The sequence below is a fragment of the Malus sylvestris genome, chromosome 3 (genome assembly GCF_916048215.2).
Source record: "Malus sylvestris chromosome 3, drMalSylv7.2, whole genome shotgun sequence".
Taxonomy (NCBI): domain Eukaryota; kingdom Viridiplantae; phylum Streptophyta; class Magnoliopsida; order Rosales; family Rosaceae; genus Malus; species Malus sylvestris.
Window position 1 is genome coordinate 2,649,594 of NC_062262.1, and position 18,287 is coordinate 2,667,880.

Below are 18,287 nucleotides of genomic sequence, written 5' to 3' on the forward strand. Positions count from 1 at the left end.
AATTGGGTTGGTATCCATGGTTTCGTTTTTTGAAATTTTCTCTGCTGGTGTTGCCATAATGGCTTAACTGGTTTGGATTTGGTAGGATTTCAGAAGAACATAGAGGCAGGTCCAAGAGGGATCACTGCTCTGATACCATGTAGAATGTAAATATCATATATAAAATAGTTACAAGTTCATACATAAATAGAAGAAGAAACGAGAAAGAGAGTGGAGAACAAAAGGTAGGGGACAATGGCAACTAAGCAAGTATAATGATGACCTCCACTCTCTCTAACTTAACCCACTAACAAGCTTTACAGCCACTAACAAGCTTTACAATGATGAGGGAATAACAAACAGCTAATACTAGCACTAAGACTAGCTGAATGCAAGTTGAGCTGTTATCCATCAAAGCTAGATAAAAGCTTGCATTATTCTTCCAACATTTAACCCTACTTCCAATAGCAACCTTAATCCAGTGCTTAATATCCTGTATTAGGGTTAAAGACTGATACTAGGGTTAAAGACTGATACTTCAATAAATGCACACACTGCTCTTCCATATGTCCAATGATCCTGCATATGAAACATGTCACTGGAAGTTTTTCATACCTCAGGTCGATCCCAATCTCCGTACCTTGAATTGAAAGCAAGAGACTACGACGTAGTGGCTTCGTAATATCTAACTCCACCCGAATGCGTAATATACTTCCAAACAGATCATCTTTGCGACTCTGATCAGTTAACACATGCACCCCGATCTAGTTTCTAATGAATTGACCCATATGCCGGGTCATATAGGCAAGGGGCAGGCCCTTCACTTGAATCCAGAACTCCTGCCGTCTTAACAGCACCCTAGAGGGGTGCGCTAGATTTTTCGCTACAGCCAACACCAATAAGGCCCCATCATGCAACCATGGCCCTCCCTTCTGCATTATTGATCTCTCCTGAGCACTATCAAACCTAAACGAGAACAACCCGTCCTCCAACTCCACTATCGTAACCTTAGCCTTAGGCCGCCAAAGATTCAGCATTTGCTGTTTGAATCTCTCCTTATTGATGGCCTTACTTGAAAGGACCCTCCCTACGAGGAACACCCTATCTACACGTAATAACGCACTATCCTTGTCATCTATCACAACTACCCGTTGCTCCTCTTCCGTAAGAGCCAACCTATCAGCGAACTTACTCACCATATCATTCATAATCTGTTTGACCGCTTGGAACCCTGCCCTGCAAATCTCACACAACTTATTCCCCAGCCTTCGAGAGAATCTACGAAACATCTACTCAAAGCAATACACACAATCGATCTCGCTCTCCACGCATCGTCGTGCACAGCCACTCCCAGTACAAAACGGCCGGCGCTGTAATTGAAATCTGCCGCTCTCCTAGAGAAACCCTAGAAAAAACCTAGGGATACGCTAGAGAGTAATTTTTTTTGTATCATTTTTAAGTACACTTTTTCCTTCCTCTTTAATTTTTATTTTTTAAATTTTGTCTGTGTAATGATGTTTTATTTATTTATTTTATTTTATTTTTTTACATTTTAACAACAATTATTCTATGAAATTATTTAAAAAAAATTGTAGTCCGACGTATTATTCGATGTACAAATTAATCCGACACAATACCAAACGTCCGACTAATTTATCAGTACTATCTGACGACTATTTATCCTCTTCGACTGAAATAGTCAGTACAGTTTGAGCTGCGAAACGAGGCCATTGTGTTTAAGTGATCCACAATTGTCTACTTATTTATGCACAAATTTTCTTTTTAATTTGTACACAATTTTGTTTTTGTTTATTTGATTCAAAATGGTAAATAAACAACGATGTGCATGAAAAAATAATAATGTGTGGAAATTATTTTTCCAAAACTAAATATATTTTATGATTGATATGTACAAATACAGTATTATAACTATTTAGAATTCAGACATAACATTAGGCAATTCAACTTTTCATGCAGGATGTGATATTGATTACGAGAATTCAATATAGTGTGTCTTTTTAAGTTCTAACACGAGTTATCTTCATTTTCCCATACTTCCCATACAAAGGACTCATCAAAAGCACCCAAAACAAAAAAAAAAAGTTTTGAGCACATGTTAAGTTGTGATTTGTGATTTGTAATGACTTTTTACATGTTATCAGTGAATTCCAGAGGCGAAGCTACGTAGGAGCGAAGGGGGGCGTTCACCCCTCCGCTCGCCGGAAAACAAAGGCAGGAGCGACGCTTGAACCCCCCCCCCCCACACGACAAAACCTTCTGTAGACTGTAGCAGATTTCACCTTCCATTGGTTGTTGGCCACCAAGACCAGACACATCAGTCTGCAACTGCAAGCACAGCCACTCCAAATTCCAATTAAGGTAAAAATTTTAATTTATTTCAAACCCTAATTGATTATTGAATATAAATTTTTGTTTAATTGATGTAGGATTATAGGGTTATACATTATATGGTTATTGATTATAGATTATTCATATGAATACTATGATTATTGATTTTCTTTTTGAAGTACATAAAAGAGGATTGATACATTATATATACATTAACATAATGAACCCCAATTCAACTAACTAAAACCCTCATTCAAATGCATGGTTGGTACTTATTAATTACATTCGTAGTCTACATACTCTACTGTAGAATAAAAATTTATTATTCATATGATATGATTGTTGGTACTGATTAATTAAATTCGTAGTCTACTCTAGGACTAAGAGTCTATGATATATTTGTTTTTCTTTCGTTATATAGTTATGTATTTGGTTTTATTGATAATGAGTCTATTATGCGACGTTTTCATGACATGAAACCTCGTCGACAACAATTGTAATTTGTTTTTATTGATTAATTATGAAAGACATTATTATATACAAAGATTTAGTTGTTGCTATTTTTTTAACCTTGCACTGTTTTAAGTTCGCCCCTCCCCCTGAGAAATCCTGGCTTCGCCACTGGTGAATTCGTCTATCTTTTAATTAGATATAGGTACAATTTGTATGGCAAGTAATTCTACAGAGCACATAATTTTCTACCCCATATTGACGTATCATGTAATATGTCAAAAGATGCAAATAATCAACATATAACGAAATAAATTCACTAATTAACATGACATGTACATATCACTTGTCATACATCAATATAGTACAAAAATATAATCTTCCTAGCATTTTTGGCTGCTTTGTTTCCATCCTTTTGCTCCTCAGCTTCCTCTTTCGTGTACGGGTTATATAGTGTGGAGGATTGGACGGGATTGGCTACTTTTTTAGCTGACTTTACGGAGAGTGATTCTCCAAGAAGCAGTTGGATTATAATAAATACTGTAACAGGTTTTCGACACAATTGTGTAAAACTGCTTCTTACAAACAAAAACATTCTCAAACGAGCCACACTTATGGTATAATGGTATTGATATGCAACCACAACCATAGTTGAATTCGTTAAGCGCTAAGCAGCATGCCACAAAAAATGTAAACATGATGAATGGAAGTGTCAGAAAACCCCCTTTTATTTTTTAAATTTTACTTCTTTATTTATTTATTTTAATTTTTTTGCGGAAGAGAGAGAGTTCGAAGCTATTATAATAATTTATAGGAGAGGAAGTTTCGCACTTGGGACCACTGGCGGATCCATTAAGGGGCAAAAGGGGTCAGCTGACCCCCCAAACTTCGATGAACGTCCATAGATACCTTAGGTGCTGACCCTCCGAACTTCGGTGAATGTCCATGGATACCTTGAGTGTTGCCCTTTTGAAGATTAGAGTTGGCTTCATATATGCCCTCCAACCGACTTCTGGCCTACCAAAACCGGATGAATGTCCATGAATACCTTAGGTGCTGCCCCTTGCATACATTAACATGTGTGTAGTATGCATTTTCAAATGACTTCAGGCCTACTAAGACTCAATGAAATGACGATATGCATGATATTTTTGGTATAAAAAAATTTGTGCCCTACGCGCACTATTCTTACTGACCCCCCTAATATTATTTATTGGATCCGCCACTGCCTGGGACGCATGGGTAGAAACCCAACCCTTTCTACAAGTATATTAGACCATATGCAAACAGAAAACAAAATAATATGCATGTCCAGAATTTTGTGGTGCGAAAGTGCTTTCAGAAACAAACCAATATATATTTTCATGCCAAATTATTTAGTAGACAGGATTTGTTCGTTACGGTCTCTGCTCCTGTGCTCCTCCATGTCTAAGTTCGGATCTTAAAATGAGATAAGGCAGAGGTTCCATCTAGGCCTTTGTCACAGAAATGGGTGTCGTAGTCCCTCACAGTAGTCTCCCTGTACTTTGGAGGGTTGTCTTCTGATACCAACTCCTTGATAGGTCCATAGAGATTTGTAAATGGTAGCAAACCTGTGCTAAAGAAGCTGGCAACGGATATCCTTGGACCTTCACGGTTCGCCAATACCCTGTGTTCTATGCTCTTGAATCTATCATTTGATATGAGCTGAAAATCCCAAAAAGAATTCAACATAAAAGACCTAATTATGATAATCGAAGAATTCAAAGACATATTCTAAGAGAACGCTACCATGCGACCAAAGCTTGTCTCGAGTATTAGTCATTAACAAACTAGCTTAGTTTACGATACTATTCTCTTAATTTAATAGTAGTTTTTACGGAATAAAAAAAAGGGGGGGGGGGGGGAATTCTATACGTGTGCTTACTTGTAAAAGATCTCCAATGTTCACCACTAAAGCCCCAGGCACAGGGGGCACATCAATCCACTTATTTTGACGATCAACAACTTGCAGACCACCAATATGATCTTGCAGAACGACCGTAAGGAAGGAATCATCGGCGTGCTTGCTTGTGCCCAAAGTTAACTCTGGCTGTGGACAAGCAGGATAGTAATGGCCTAAAACCTGTAGCCCCTTACTACACTCTATGTTATTCAAGTGGCTTGGCTTTAGCCCAAGGGCCTCCGACAACAATTCGAACAACAATTTCCCCAACTCCATTACTCGCTTTGAATACTCGATCAGTACGTCTCTGCAAGTTGAAAACCAGGAAAGCACATTAAACTTGTCAAAAGTATGGAGTTTAATGATCTAATCCATCAAGGAAGGAATCTGCACCAGGTTAACGTCACCAATTAAACCAGCGAATTGAGTTGTCAAATACCTGCATACTTCTGGCAAGTCTTCTGGCTTAGGAGGATTTGGAGCCATGTAACACAGAAAAGTATCCCTCCAATTTGCTGCCGGTGAACTATAAAGATCAAAGTTGGTATTGTAACGCAAAGGTTTAGAGTGATCACGAGTGTAAAACTCTTTCTTGACTCGAGTGTCCTGCTCAAAAAACCCACGTACCCCTTCCCTTATCCCCTCCAGAACACCTACAGGTATCCCATGATTCGCTATTTGAAAGAAGCCCCAAGTCTCTGATGCCTCTCCAACTTTCGCAACAATCTCATTGCGACTAGTTGGATTACCATGGCCTTCAAGGTCTATTAGCGGAATGCTAAACTGGGTGGCTTCTGAATCAGTGCTTGTATTGTTGATGGAGTACTGATCATCCAATTGTGGTGGTTGATGAAAAATTCTAGGAACCTCGGCTACCCCGGCATCAACAAGACCCTTAACGCCTTCCCTTGTCTCATCAAAAGCTTTCACTTCGCTTTTTCGATCGTAATTGGTTGGAACCTCATTGGTGTTGGGAGCTACCATCTTCGCTTGTGACAAATTGGTAAAGCTTGAAGTTTTAGTGGATATGAGGGTAATACTAGGTATGGTTCAGACAATAATGAGTGGGCAGGAGTTGGAAGAAATTTAAGCCAGATATTTGGAAGAACTAGAGAGAGAAGTTGATCGATGCCAAAGATATTTTGTGGACGCTAAAAGGATATAATGCTGCCAATTCATTCTCTTACTTAGATTGCATGTAACCCATACCACAAAAAGAACCCAATCAACATTAGAAGAAAAAAAAAAACCCCACGCGAAGCTATAACAAGGCAAAAAAGACAACTTATGGTGATATGTCAAAGTAGCACAAGGAAATCAAGAATCTCACCAATGAACTCCAGCCAGATCAACATCATAGTCAGCAAAACAATCCGCAACTTGGTTACCTTCACAATAATGAGTAACTAGAATAGTCATTAAGAAAGCAGACGCCAACTAAACCAACAAATGCAAGGACATCACTAAAGATTTGACCGCCCTTGGATTTGGCTTTTCTCAATGCGATCGTTAACCGAAGAAGGAAAGCATCTCACGTCGGTCAGATATTTTTGATGTCTTGTGTTTAAGATCTTTTGGAATGGGAGTTTTAGACTTTGACCATCAGCTATGACATGATGAATGTAGATTCTAGTGATGAGTGAGAAGTGTCTTGATCAAGATGGTTATAAAGTGTAGTGGATTTTATTATCAATGTTGCAGTAGGTGATATAAGTGTAGTGGATTTTATTATCAATGTTGCAGTAGGTGATACAAGTGTAGTGGATTTTATTTGATAGAGGACTGACGTCTAAATTAACAATACTACTCGGGAAAGTTAACATGCATAAAGTAAAAGCAGAAAAATAAAAGGACAACAAACAAAAGTGCATAAGAAAATTAAATTTGTTTGTACCATACTTGACCAATCCCGAAACTACCGAGCACCGGCCAACGCTATACTGTCAAGGACCCAGAAGAGTTCCCCTCCGACCAGGAGGCCAATCACTACTCGACACGTGTCAAGATTAGAAGCCAATCAGAGCGCAGCACGTGTCGACATCAAGAACCAATCACAACATGACACATGTCAATGTGACAAAGCTACAAGTTTTTCTATAAATAGGGGTCATTCCCCCACAATATTGCCTAATGCCATTTGTGTTAAATCATTCACAAGAACTCACTAAATTGAGAGCTTGATCCTTTGTACTTGTGTAAGCCCTTCACTACTAATAAGAACTCCTCTACTCCGTGGACGTAGCCAATCTGGGTGAACCACGTACATCCTGTGTTTGCTTCTCTGTCTCTATTCATTTACGTACTTATCCTCACTAGTGACCGAAGCAACCAAGCGAAGGTCACAAAACCTGACACTTTCTGTTGTACCAAAGTCCTCGCTGATTTTGTGCATCAACATTTGGCGCCGTCTGTGGGAATCGACACTTATTCCTACTCTCTTCAGCTGTGTCAAGTTGGTTTCTATCATTCGTACACTTTCTTTTGATCAGGCATCCCTCTCCAACATGGGAAGCAAAGGAAGCCACAGCACACAGAATGACACCCCCCTTGCACATAGTGCGAAACAACGAAAGAAGGAAGGAAAACGAGTTCTTCTTCAAGCTAAAGTCGATGAGTTGGAAGCTCAGAACAACAAGATAGCAATGAGGAATGAGGTCCTCCAGGAGCAATATGAGAAGCTCTTCGAGACACTCCACGAAGCTAGGCAAGCTCAGACACGCGAGCTTGTTGCCCCCGTGGAAGTCAACCATCAACTGGTTGCCCTCCAACATGGAGGGTCACATGCATTCGACATAGATATCCCTGATAGGGAACAGATTACCCCTCGACTTGATAATCAACATGAGGCTTCTCTTAACCCAGTTGCTTCGACCCGAACCATGAGAAGTGGAGGGAGACACCTCTTTGCTGAAGGGGCAGAAGGATCGAAAGCCGTCTTTCGCGATTGTCGGGATTTCCTGAAGCAACGTCGAGAGAATTCCATCCATATAAGCTCAAAGATTAATGACCCAAGGATTTCTGAGAGACTCGGTCCCCTGCCACGGCCCAAGCCGGCCACCAATTTGGGGAAGGGGCAACAAGTCCTAGAGAGACATGAGGGTACAGGGGACTCAGAGGTGTTCCGACAGACATACCCTGGAAGCCAGTACAGCGAGTCCAGGGAAAAATCACATGCCCTTGATCAAACCTTCCTAATTCCAATAGGAGATGGAGATTTACGAAAGAAAGCTCCAGTGACACATAACTCCGCTCAGGACCCCCTTGTCCTACAACTTCTTGAGGAAGTAAACAAGTTGAAGGCTGAACGTCAGGCTGAAATACCTGACTGGAACCAACCCAGGCCTGGCCCTCTTACAAGGAGGATCCTCAACACCCCCTTCAAGCAAAGACAAAGCAAAAGCTTGGCTTGCAACTTTATACTGGAAAAGAGGACCCGATTGAGCACCTTAACCTCTTTGAGTCCACCATGGCATACCGGATGCACACCGACGACGAGCGATGTCTTCTCTTCCCCTCCACCCTCTCTGGTGGAGCTCTAAATTGGTATTGTCGTCTTACACCTGAGACGGTAGACTCATTTGAGGAATTGAGGAAACTATTTGTTTCCCAACACATTTTCCAAACCGATCGCTTGCACTCTGCAGATGACTTGTACACTATCCGCCAGAAGCCAGACGAGTCATTACGTATGTATGCTGGCCGCTTCAGCCATGAATACTCCCGGTGTGCCGAGGCAGACGACAAGACTGCCCTCAAAGCCTTCACGGCAGGCCTACGTGATTGTTTCTTTAAATACATGATCAATGCCAATACTTGGAAGACTTACTCTGAGGTGATGGCGCAGGCTTATAACCATGCCTCCGCCGAGGCAAAGACATATCAGGAGAAACCCCCTACAACCATCCTTTATCAACAAGTGGGAGGTGGAAGCCAGACTCACTTAAATGAGAAGACCTCGACTTCCCAAACAGCAGTGGCACCTCCCCATGCCTTGCATAATGCTTCACCGAATCAACAGACATATCAATTTCAAGGCAAGAGGAAGGATTTCCATCCTCACCACTCTCCTTTCAGTAAAAAGAGTAAGGCACACTATCCCGATAACCAAGGGTATCGCCACAATAACGCTCGCCCCCAGGCAGTCAATGCAGTGGGTCAAACCCGCGTCAAGATACCCCCTACCCCAAGGTATGAGACATACACGCCCTTGAATGCCACATGCGCGGCCATTTACCCCAGCATAGCTCACCTGATACCAAAGCCAAAGCCGAGGCACCCAGATTACACACCCCCGAATAACGCGGGCATGTTTTGTTGCTACCATGAGCATAACGGCCATGATAGCGAGAAATGTATCATCCTCCGTGATCGTATTGAAGCTTTGGCACGAGAAGGAAAAATCGATCAATTCCTTCTTCACCCTCAAAGGGATAACCGTAACCAACGCCAGGTGAATGTCATATATTCCATAAGCGGCGGCACACCCATATCTGAATCTTCCAATAGGGCCATGAAAAACAGTGAACGAATTCTGAGGCCTGGTCACCGAGTGTTTCACGTGGAAGACATCAGGGGAGGGAAGTATCAAAAGCCTAACTGGGATCCGATATGTTTCTACCCTGAGGAAGAAAGAGGCATCATCTACCCTCATAACGACCCATTGATCGTGGAGGCTCACATAGCCAACTTTGATGTTCGACGAATCCTCGTAGACACATGGGCTTCGGTCAATATCATGTTTGCCGAAGCTTTCAGGGCACTCAGTGTAGCTGAACACTTGCTCGATCGCTCGATTTCTCCTCTGATAAGCTTCTCCGGTGATATCGTGCAACCCTTAGGGAGCATACATTTACCCTTTACTATTGGTACAGGCCCTTACACGGCTACCATTACCACTAACTTCCTAGTGGTTGACTGCCCAACGGCATACAATGTCATCTTTGGGCGCACAGGCATCAATGATCTCAAGGCTATGGTATCCACGCATATGCTGTTGATGAAATTTCCAACCCCCCATGGCAACGGCTACATCAGAGGAGATCAGCTTAGTGCACGATCATGTTACAACACTTCAGTTAAGCAACAACACTTGCCCGGACCCAAGGAAACCCTGTCTGTACATGACCAAGTCACAAAGACCAGCCTAGATGAAGCGAACTTGGATCTTCCTGATAGCAACAATCAACCCGATGATCCTCGAGATGACTCTTTCACCCAGCAAGCCCAACCTGCTGAAGAGTTGGAGAAGGTACCTATCTCAATAGATCATCCAGACCGCATGGTGAATATTGGCACCACATTGTCACCACCCCTTCGGTTAGCATTGATATCTTTTTTGAAAGAGAACACTGAAGTCTTCGCCTGGTCATACGAGGACATGCCAGGCATCTCTCCCGATGTCATCTGTCATCGTTTGAGTATTGACCCCAAGATCAAGCCGGTGAGACAGAAGCGAAGATCTTATGACGCTGAACGATACGAGGCAATGAAAGCAGAAGTTGAAAAACTCAAAGGCATAGGCTTTGTCCGCGAAGTCAATTACCCGACATGGGTAGCAAATGTGGTCCTTGTTAGGAAAAATCCGACCAAAGAAAGTCTTTCGCTTCAAAAGGTCTTGTGGAGGATGTGTGTTGACTACACCGACCTAAACAAAGGGTGTCCGAAAGATAGTTTCCCTCTTCCTCTTATTGACAGGCTTATAGACTCTACGGCAGGGTGTGAGCTCTTGAGCTTTATGGACGCTTATTCAGGATACAACCAAATCCTCATGAACCCCTCAGACCAAGAACACACGGCCTTCACTACTGACAGGGGACTATATTGCTATAAAGTCATGCCTTTCGGCCTAAAGAATGCAGGAGTAACTTATCAGAGACTGGTCAATTCAATGTTCGCCGAACAAATTGGGAAGAACATGGAAGTTTACGTTGATGATATGCTAGTCAAAAGCAAACATGCTGACCAACACATCACCAACCTATCTGAAACTTTCACCATTCTAAAGAGGTATCGAATGAGGTTGAACCCCAACAAATGTGCCTTCGGCGTGGGCTCTAGCAAATTCTTAGGCTTCATGATTAGCCAACGAGGCATTGAAGCTAACCCTGAAAAGATCAAAGCAATCCTCGACATGAAAGAGCCAATAACTTCAAAAGACATCCAAAGCCTTACTGGCAAGGTGGCAGCCTTAACCAGATTCATCTCTAAGGCCACAGACAGATGTGCCCCTTTCTTCAAAGCACTCAAGGGAAATAAGAAGTACATTACATGGACGGAGGAATGTGCCAAGGTATTCAGGAACCTCAAAGAGTACATGAGTAAAGCCCCTCTGCTCTCCAAACCAGAAGTTGGTGACACTCTCATCATCTATCTATCGGTTTCGGCTTCAGCAGTCAGTTCTGTTCTTATTCGAATGGACAGTGGTGTCGAACGGCCCGTCTACTACGCTAGCAAGGCCCTACAAGATGCGGAGACACGATACTCCAACATTGAGAAATTAGCTTTAGCATTGGTCATGTCTGCTCGGAAACTTCGCCCTTATTTCCAAGCACACGCCATCATCGTGCTTACCAATCACCCTCTTCGACAGATACTCCAGAGTCCTGACACGTCTGGGCGAATGATCAAATGGGCGATAGCATTGGGTGAGTTTGATATCTCCTACCAACCAAAACCAGCCGAAAAAGGTCAAGCAGTAGCAGATTTCATCGCCGACTTCACATATCCTGTTGACATTGCTTCTACACCTGAAGCAGTAGCTTCATTACCATCGGAAGCTCAGAAAGTAGAATCAACGACCTCAGCATGGAGTCTGTATGTTGATGGCTCATCCAACCAACAGGGCTGTGGAGCGGGACTAGTCTTGACTACGCCCGACAAAGTAGCAATGGAGTATGCTCTTCGTTTCAAATTCAAGGCATCAAACAATGAGGCCGAGTATGAAGCCCTTCTAGCAGGATTACGTTTGACCAAACACCTCGGGGTTAAACAAATTGATATTTTCAGTGACTCCCAATTAGTGGTCAACCAGGTTACCAACAACTTTGATGCTAAGGACAGCTCCATGGCAGCATATCTTGCGCAAACACAACTTTTGCTCAAGCACTTCCACTACCAGATCACCCAAGTTCCTCGAGCGGCAAACAGTCATGCAGACGCCCTGGCTCGCCTCGCCTCGGCTGTGGAAGACAAGATTGGAAGAAAACTTCATGTCGAACTGTTGGCAACACCAAGCACCATGGCCGCAGAAGTATGCAACTTACAACAGGGGGATAGTTGGATCACCCCGATCTATAATTTCCTTGCTCATGGCACCCTCCCAAATGATAAAGTCCAGGCTAAGCAAATTCGATACAAGTCTACCCGCTACCTGATCATCAATGATCAACTTTATAAGCGAGGTTTTAGCCTGCCATACTTAAGGTGTCTTACGCCTGCCGAGGCGGAAATCGTCCTTCGGGAAATACATGAGGGAGTCTGTGGAGATCATGCTGGATCTCGGTCCCTAGCACACAAGACTTTTCGCCAAGGATATTACTGGCCAACACTCCACCAGGATGCCATCAAAGTATCCCGCTCATGTGACAAATGTCAACGATATGCAACTATTCCTCATTCCCCTCCAGAGCCTCTTACTCCTATGATCAGCCCTTGGCCCTTCGCCCAGTGGGGACTTGATTTGATCGGCCCAATGCCGGCAGGGAAGGGCAAAGTCTGTTACGCAGTCGTTGCAGTGGACTACTTCACAAAGTGGGCCGAAGTAGAACCCTTGGCAACCATTACTGAGGCAAAGATAGAAGACTTCGTGTGGAAGAACATCCTTTGTAGATTCGGCATTCCCAATGCGATAGTCACTGACAATAGGCGACAGTTTGACAACAAGAAGTTCAGGTTGTTCTGCTCTAAGTTCAACATCAACTTATGCTTTGCCTCTCCAGCTCATCCCCAGTCTAATGGACAAGTTGAGGCCATCAACAAAATAATCAAGCGCACTTTGAAAACCAGCTTGGACAAAGCTAAAGGCTGTTGGCCAGAATTTGTACCCCAAGTTCTTTGGTCATATCGCACTTCATATCGGACTTCAACAGGAGAAACTCCATTCTCACTTGCCTTTGGCACAGAGGCGGTTGTCCCTGTTGAGCTCGAGCAAGCAACATTCCGAGTCCAGAACTACATTCAAAGTGAAAATGACAAACAACTCACCCTCAACTTGGATTTAGTCGAGGAACACAGAAACCAAGCTCACTTGAGGAATGTCGCCTACAAGCAGCGCATCTCCAACTATTATGACTCTAGGGTCAAGCCTCGTTCTTTCAAAATAGGAGACTGGGTCTTAAAGAAAAGATTACTCTGCGACAGAGTCCCGAGTGAAGGCACACTTAGTCCAAACTGGGATGGACCGTATGAAGTCATTGGCATCAGTCGCCCTGGCTCTTACACACTTAGAAGCTCCGATGGCAAGACCCTTGGCCATCCATGGAACGCTGATCACTTGAAGTACTACTACAAATAGACTCACGATGTACAAGTGTTGAGCTATAGCCGTTCGGCATCCTATGTAATGAAGGCCATTTGGCAATGAATTCAATAAAGAGGTAATTTAGCCAACTCAGCCCTCACTCTTTTACATTCCTAGCAAGGGAACACTCAAGTGTTGAAACCTCAAAGCAGATATATCCAACACGAAACAAAATCTAAGTATGTGTCGACAAGACTATACAAAGAAAGGAACAACCAAACAATGGCTTATATCCAAACAATAGATCTATTCATACATAGCCAAACATGCATTAATAATAGTGCAAACACTCATAAACACCTAAAATCCAAAACTCTCAAGCTTATAACATGGGCACATGTTATACACACATTAGACTACTACATCCAGAATACATGCAGATAGTAAAGACACTGCTATTCATTCTCATCTGAAGCCGAACCCCTGGCAGTATCACTCCGCGTCCTACCATCATCCTCTGCATCCCCAAGATCCTCTTCACCATGCTGAGTCTGTGCATCAGCACTACCTTCATTATCAGACTCATCTTCGCTGCTAGGATCAACAGCAAGGACAAATGTCTCGCCCTTTCGATGATGCTCATCTATATCTTCGTGGTATTTTCGAAGAATGCTCCCATCATCATAACGATCAAGGACGGCCATCCATTTCCTTTTTTCAAAGCGAGCTTCTTGAGCACAGTAGGGTTTAATAGCAAGATGAAAGGTCGAAGAACTTAAGTATTCTTGCACAGCAGCCTCCCTTTCAGTTGGAATGCTCTTCTCCAGTTCAGAAATCTCAACTAAGGCACCATCCAATTCTCCCCTAACCTTGGATACCTCCAAGGTAGCCACCTCCAACTGTTTTTTAGTTGCCTCAAACAATTTCTTAAGCCTTAGGTTCTCACCATTTCGCCTTTTCAAGCTCTCCATGGTTTCGTCCTTCAGTTGGAGAGCCTGAGTCAAAAGTCCCTTATTCCTTCGGGCCTCGTCCACAAGCTGCTTATTCTCCTTCAGTTTTGCCTTGTACCGCTCAACCTCTTGCAGTCTGTCGTGATACTCGGCCATGACCTGCATGACAAGACGATCATCACTACCTAAATAATGATAATAAAGAGGAAAAAGTAAGGAAATGACAAAGTAACACTCACATATGAAGACAGCTTCAACATCCGGTCGCAATCCGATTCATCCTTAGCTAAGGGCTCTCCGAGCTCATCGAAGGCGAATCGACGCCCTGCCAAGCAATTGTTGATATCCCCAAAATCCTTTGGCCGCGTGGCAACCCTCAAGTCCTTCCACGGGACACTGCCAGCTCTTTCCTTGCCTTTCCCCTCATGGCGGGAACCAGGATCACTTTCCTGGACAGTGTGCTCCATAGTAAGAGGAGGAGGCAACAGTCGGCTCCCTTCTCCTGCAACTACGGCAGCAGCATTTTCAACGGCCTCGACTCCAGTCTTCCTAAAGGCAGGCCCCTTAAGGACCCCATCTTGGGACTTAGGTCTAACGGATGGTTCCCCTCGGAACTTATGAATTTTCTTATGCGGTAGGATGTCTTCCGAAGGAACTAACACTGGTGCTTTCCTTTTATTGGTGCTAGTCCCTGTTTTCTTGCTTACCTTCTCCACTGCATAAGGAAAATCAAAATAAGAAATACAACTTTCCAAATAAAGTAAGGAAAAGAGCAAAGTTTACATGAAGGATACAACTTACTCGATCGTCCCTGGCTCTCGGAAACTAAGGGTTGGAAACCGTACCGACGAAATAAGGGTCGTAGCTTGCTTAAGTGTCTATCCTCTTTGGGCACCCTCAACACCTTCTCTATGTCAGATAGCTCCTGCCCAAACAGTTTGATGGTGCCCCGCGTCACTACATGAAGCAAAGTGTTAGAAGCAAGAAAAGACCACAACAAATAGCAAATAGTACGAACGGTTGATACGTTACAACCTACAGTCTGGAAGTGAGTAAGCACACGTCGCTCAGGCGTGACACCCTTATCATACTCCCAATCATTATACAGAAAGCACCAACGGTTTTTCCATGTGTAGTATGCCTTTTTCTTACCATACACAATACGCTCTCTCTCACTCCGACATGCACACTCGGCATAACCAGTGCATGATTTTGCTGGGCGCATCTTGTAACAGTAACGCCACTGATGGAAGGAAGGCTCACACAACCCACACTCCATCCAAATGATATAAAATCCAATCAAAGTATCCCAGAAACCAGGATTGAGTTGCCCAGGTGCATATCCGATCAAAGATAACATCTTTTGCAACCACGGATGTAAAGGTAGTCTCACCCCTACAGTCAGTAATATCTGGGTGTAGAACATAACATGACCCTGGGGAGGCTCAGAAGGCCATTCTTCATCATGTACCAAACGTATCCCTACACTGCGAGGGATATTACATGACTGCCTTAGCGCCTCAACCTGCTTCTCATTATCTAACAAGTTATTCTTTAGATGGTCTGCTGTGAACTCAGAGCGAACTATGGGTATGGCATCAAAAACAACCCCCTCACCCAACGCCATGGAGGAAGAACTAGCAATAGCTAAAGTTTGACGGTTGGGAAGATCATCCAATGTTTCTCTAGTACCGGACTCTAACAAAGACCCTGAAGACTCCGACATTGCAGACTCAGACTTAGAGCTAAAGCTAGAAGAGCCCTCATCACTAGAACTTCCAGGCTCTGACATCTACAATAAGAAGAAACAAATTCTATCACTACATGCATGATCAAAACATAAGGAAGTTCCTATATTACCCACATGAAGATGGTGCAAAGCGATGCCGGAACCCTTCTCAATCAGAAAGCAATCCGTCTTCCACAGTCACTACAAAACAAGCAAATGAAGACCGTGTCAAGCGCCAAAAAAAAAAAAAAAAAAAGCTTCACCCAAAAAAACTCCACCCGAAAAGCTTCACTTAAAAAAGCTTCACCTACAAAGCTTCACCTAAAAAAGCTTCACCTAGAAAGCTTCATCTACAAAGCTTCATCTACAAAGCTTCACCATCAAAGCTTCACCTAGAAAGCTTCAACACCAAAGCTTCACCTATAAAGCTTCACCACCAAAGCTTCACCTATAAAGCTTCAACCCCAAAGCTTCACCTATAAAGCTTCACCACCAAAGCTTCACCTATAAAGCTTCACCTATAAAGCTTCACCTATAAAGCTTCGCCACCCAAAGCTTCACCTATAAAGCTTCAACACCAAAGCTTCACCTATAAAGCTTCAACACCAAAGCTTCACTAATCAAGCTATCTACCCAAGCACAAATCTATAGTCAATAAACCTTACCTATTAAACTATTTTCCAAACACAAAACCTTGTGGCAAATAAACAAATTTTGTTCACACAACCAATATTCTTTTGAACTTGTACAACAACACAGGGGTCAACACAAACATTTGTTTTGTTCTACACCCACAACATCCCTGTCATCAACAAACAAGCAATTATGTATATGTTTCCAAATATATTATAATACATCAAACAACAAGCCAAAGTCCCAAGTTAACTAGAAATCCAACCCAAGCAACCTTTTTCCCTCTCTTCCTCTTCCGCCTCCTTTCATCTATCAAATTTCTGCAACCTCTGCTCTTCTCCAGTGGAGCTGAATTTTGGACACCTTATAGTTCTTGAGCAGATGAACAACTTTCAAGAAGGAATCGTTTCTGTTTGAGCTACGGAAATTAAAGTGTTGAGGCTCCCAACATGACAGTCGGATTCCCGCAAATTTAAAAGCTGCTGTGATGTTTCGAAGATCTGGAAATATTTAACCGTTAGTTCATTCTGAATTTTTGATATGTCATGAAAGAGACGATAAGCAACAACTTTGTTGAAGAAAGTATGTTGATATGAACACGAAAAAATGAAGTTTTGAAGCTCACAATAAGTCTGACGGGTTCACAGAAAATTGATGCACAGTTACTCATCATACCTGAATATCTGGAGTTGTACTACTCCGATGAACCTCAAAATTGGATATGTTGTATTTCACAAGGTTAGGAACAACTTTGATGAAGAAAGTCTGTTGATCTGAACAAGACAAAATGAAGTTTCGAAGCTCACAATAAGTCTGACGGGTTAACCGCAAAATGATGAACACTTACTCAACATACCTGAATATCTGGAGTTGTACTACTCCGATGGCTCTCAAATTCGGATATGTTGTAGTTCACAAGCTAAGGAACAACTTTCATGAAGACAACCTTGCGAGTTGAGCTACAGAACATGATGTTTTATTGCAGAGCTACTGCACCCTCTCCGTTAACTCCTTCCTTCCCTTCCTTGACTCCAACACCCACTTTCCTTCATCATGCCTTTGGACTCATTCCGATTTTTGTGAGGACATGAAGACCTTTCCAGCAAAGAAAGAAAAAGGCCAGTCAAAAGAATAGCCAAAAGCCACCAAAAGTGACGGACAAAAGGAATCAGTGCACAGTGCCATATTGAACAAAGTCCGGGGAAATGGGGAAGAAGACACAGGCAAAGGGATGAGACTTTGAGTCTCATTGTTATTATTTATCTACCTCCCAATATGCAGCAAGAATACATTGGGCTTCACAAAAAACTAAATAAAGGGGAGTGGGCACAAACATGTTCTCCTTTTTGGGCTTGCCACACAAATAACAAATGAACAAAGGCACTGGATCCCTTCTTTTCGTGGGCTTGCAAACAAATGAGCAGTTTTGGGCTACACAAAAATTTTGGGCCCTCCCAAAGCTAAACCTAGCTTGAAATATTTTTGGATAAGGCATATATGAAGGTGTGACATCAAAACAAGGCTTCGTTACTTTGACATATTAGTAGCAAGCAAGACATCTCATTCGGCAACTCTCCTCGCCTGAAGACTTGGGGGACTCCCACCATATGCTACTGCACCCTGATACTCGGAAGTCTCACAACCACTCAGTGACTTGGATTTTTCAAGTCTCCAACCGAGAAGTTTTCCTCACTCAGGAAATTAAGGGAACACTACCTCAAACTACATGCTTCACTCACAAAGCTTCAACAATACAAGTTTCGACAAAAGAAAAAAATTCAGAGAACTTTCTGAAGAAGGCTTTGGTGTATTTAA

The 18,287-nt window shown here is 42.8% G+C and overlaps 2 protein-coding genes and 1 long non-coding RNA gene across 5 annotated transcripts; all 3 read right to left on the bottom strand.

Annotated features, from left to right (window-relative positions):
- Window positions 1-3,283: 3,283 nt before the first annotated feature.
- LOC126616350 (1-aminocyclopropane-1-carboxylate oxidase homolog 1-like) lies at window positions 3,284-5,812 on the bottom strand. Of its 2 annotated transcripts, XR_007621123.1 has the most exons (4): window positions 5,142-5,812; window positions 4,685-5,009; window positions 4,129-4,464; window positions 3,284-3,795 (listed from the first exon to the last, which is right to left on the bottom strand). XR_007621123.1 is itself a non-coding variant. In XM_050284408.1 (3 exons), the coding sequence occupies exons 1-3, from the start codon at window positions 5,684-5,686 to the stop codon at window positions 4,207-4,209; spliced, it is 1,128 nt and encodes a 375-aa protein (XP_050140365.1). In that variant the 5' UTR covers window positions 5,687-5,812; the 3' UTR covers window positions 4,015-4,206. The 2 variants fall into 2 exon arrangements, 1 of the variants encoding a protein (XP_050140365.1); XM_050284408.1 differs by lacking the exon at window positions 3,284-3,795 and having other exon boundaries at window positions 4,015-4,464.
- Window positions 5,813-13,260: 7,448 nt separating this feature from the next.
- On the bottom strand, window positions 13,261-15,673 carry LOC126616348 (uncharacterized). The gene is made up of 3 exons (XM_050284405.1): window positions 14,912-15,673; window positions 14,350-14,825; window positions 13,261-14,269 (listed from the first exon to the last, which is right to left on the bottom strand). Exons 1-3 carry the CDS (start codon window positions 15,534-15,536, stop codon window positions 13,616-13,618), a joined length of 1,755 nt encoding a protein of 584 aa, XP_050140362.1. The 5' UTR covers window positions 15,537-15,673; the 3' UTR covers window positions 13,261-13,615.
- An 860-nt stretch (window positions 15,674-16,533) lies between these two features.
- LOC126616361 (uncharacterized) lies at window positions 16,534-17,528 on the bottom strand. Of its 2 annotated transcripts, XR_007621134.1 has the most exons (3): window positions 17,329-17,528; window positions 17,148-17,245; window positions 16,534-16,972 (listed from the first exon to the last, which is right to left on the bottom strand). It is a non-coding gene; the product is annotated as an uncharacterized LOC126616361 (long non-coding RNA). The 2 variants fall into 2 exon arrangements; XR_007621133.1 differs by having other exon boundaries at window positions 17,148-17,528.
- Between the last annotated feature and the right edge of the window lie 759 nt (window positions 17,529-18,287).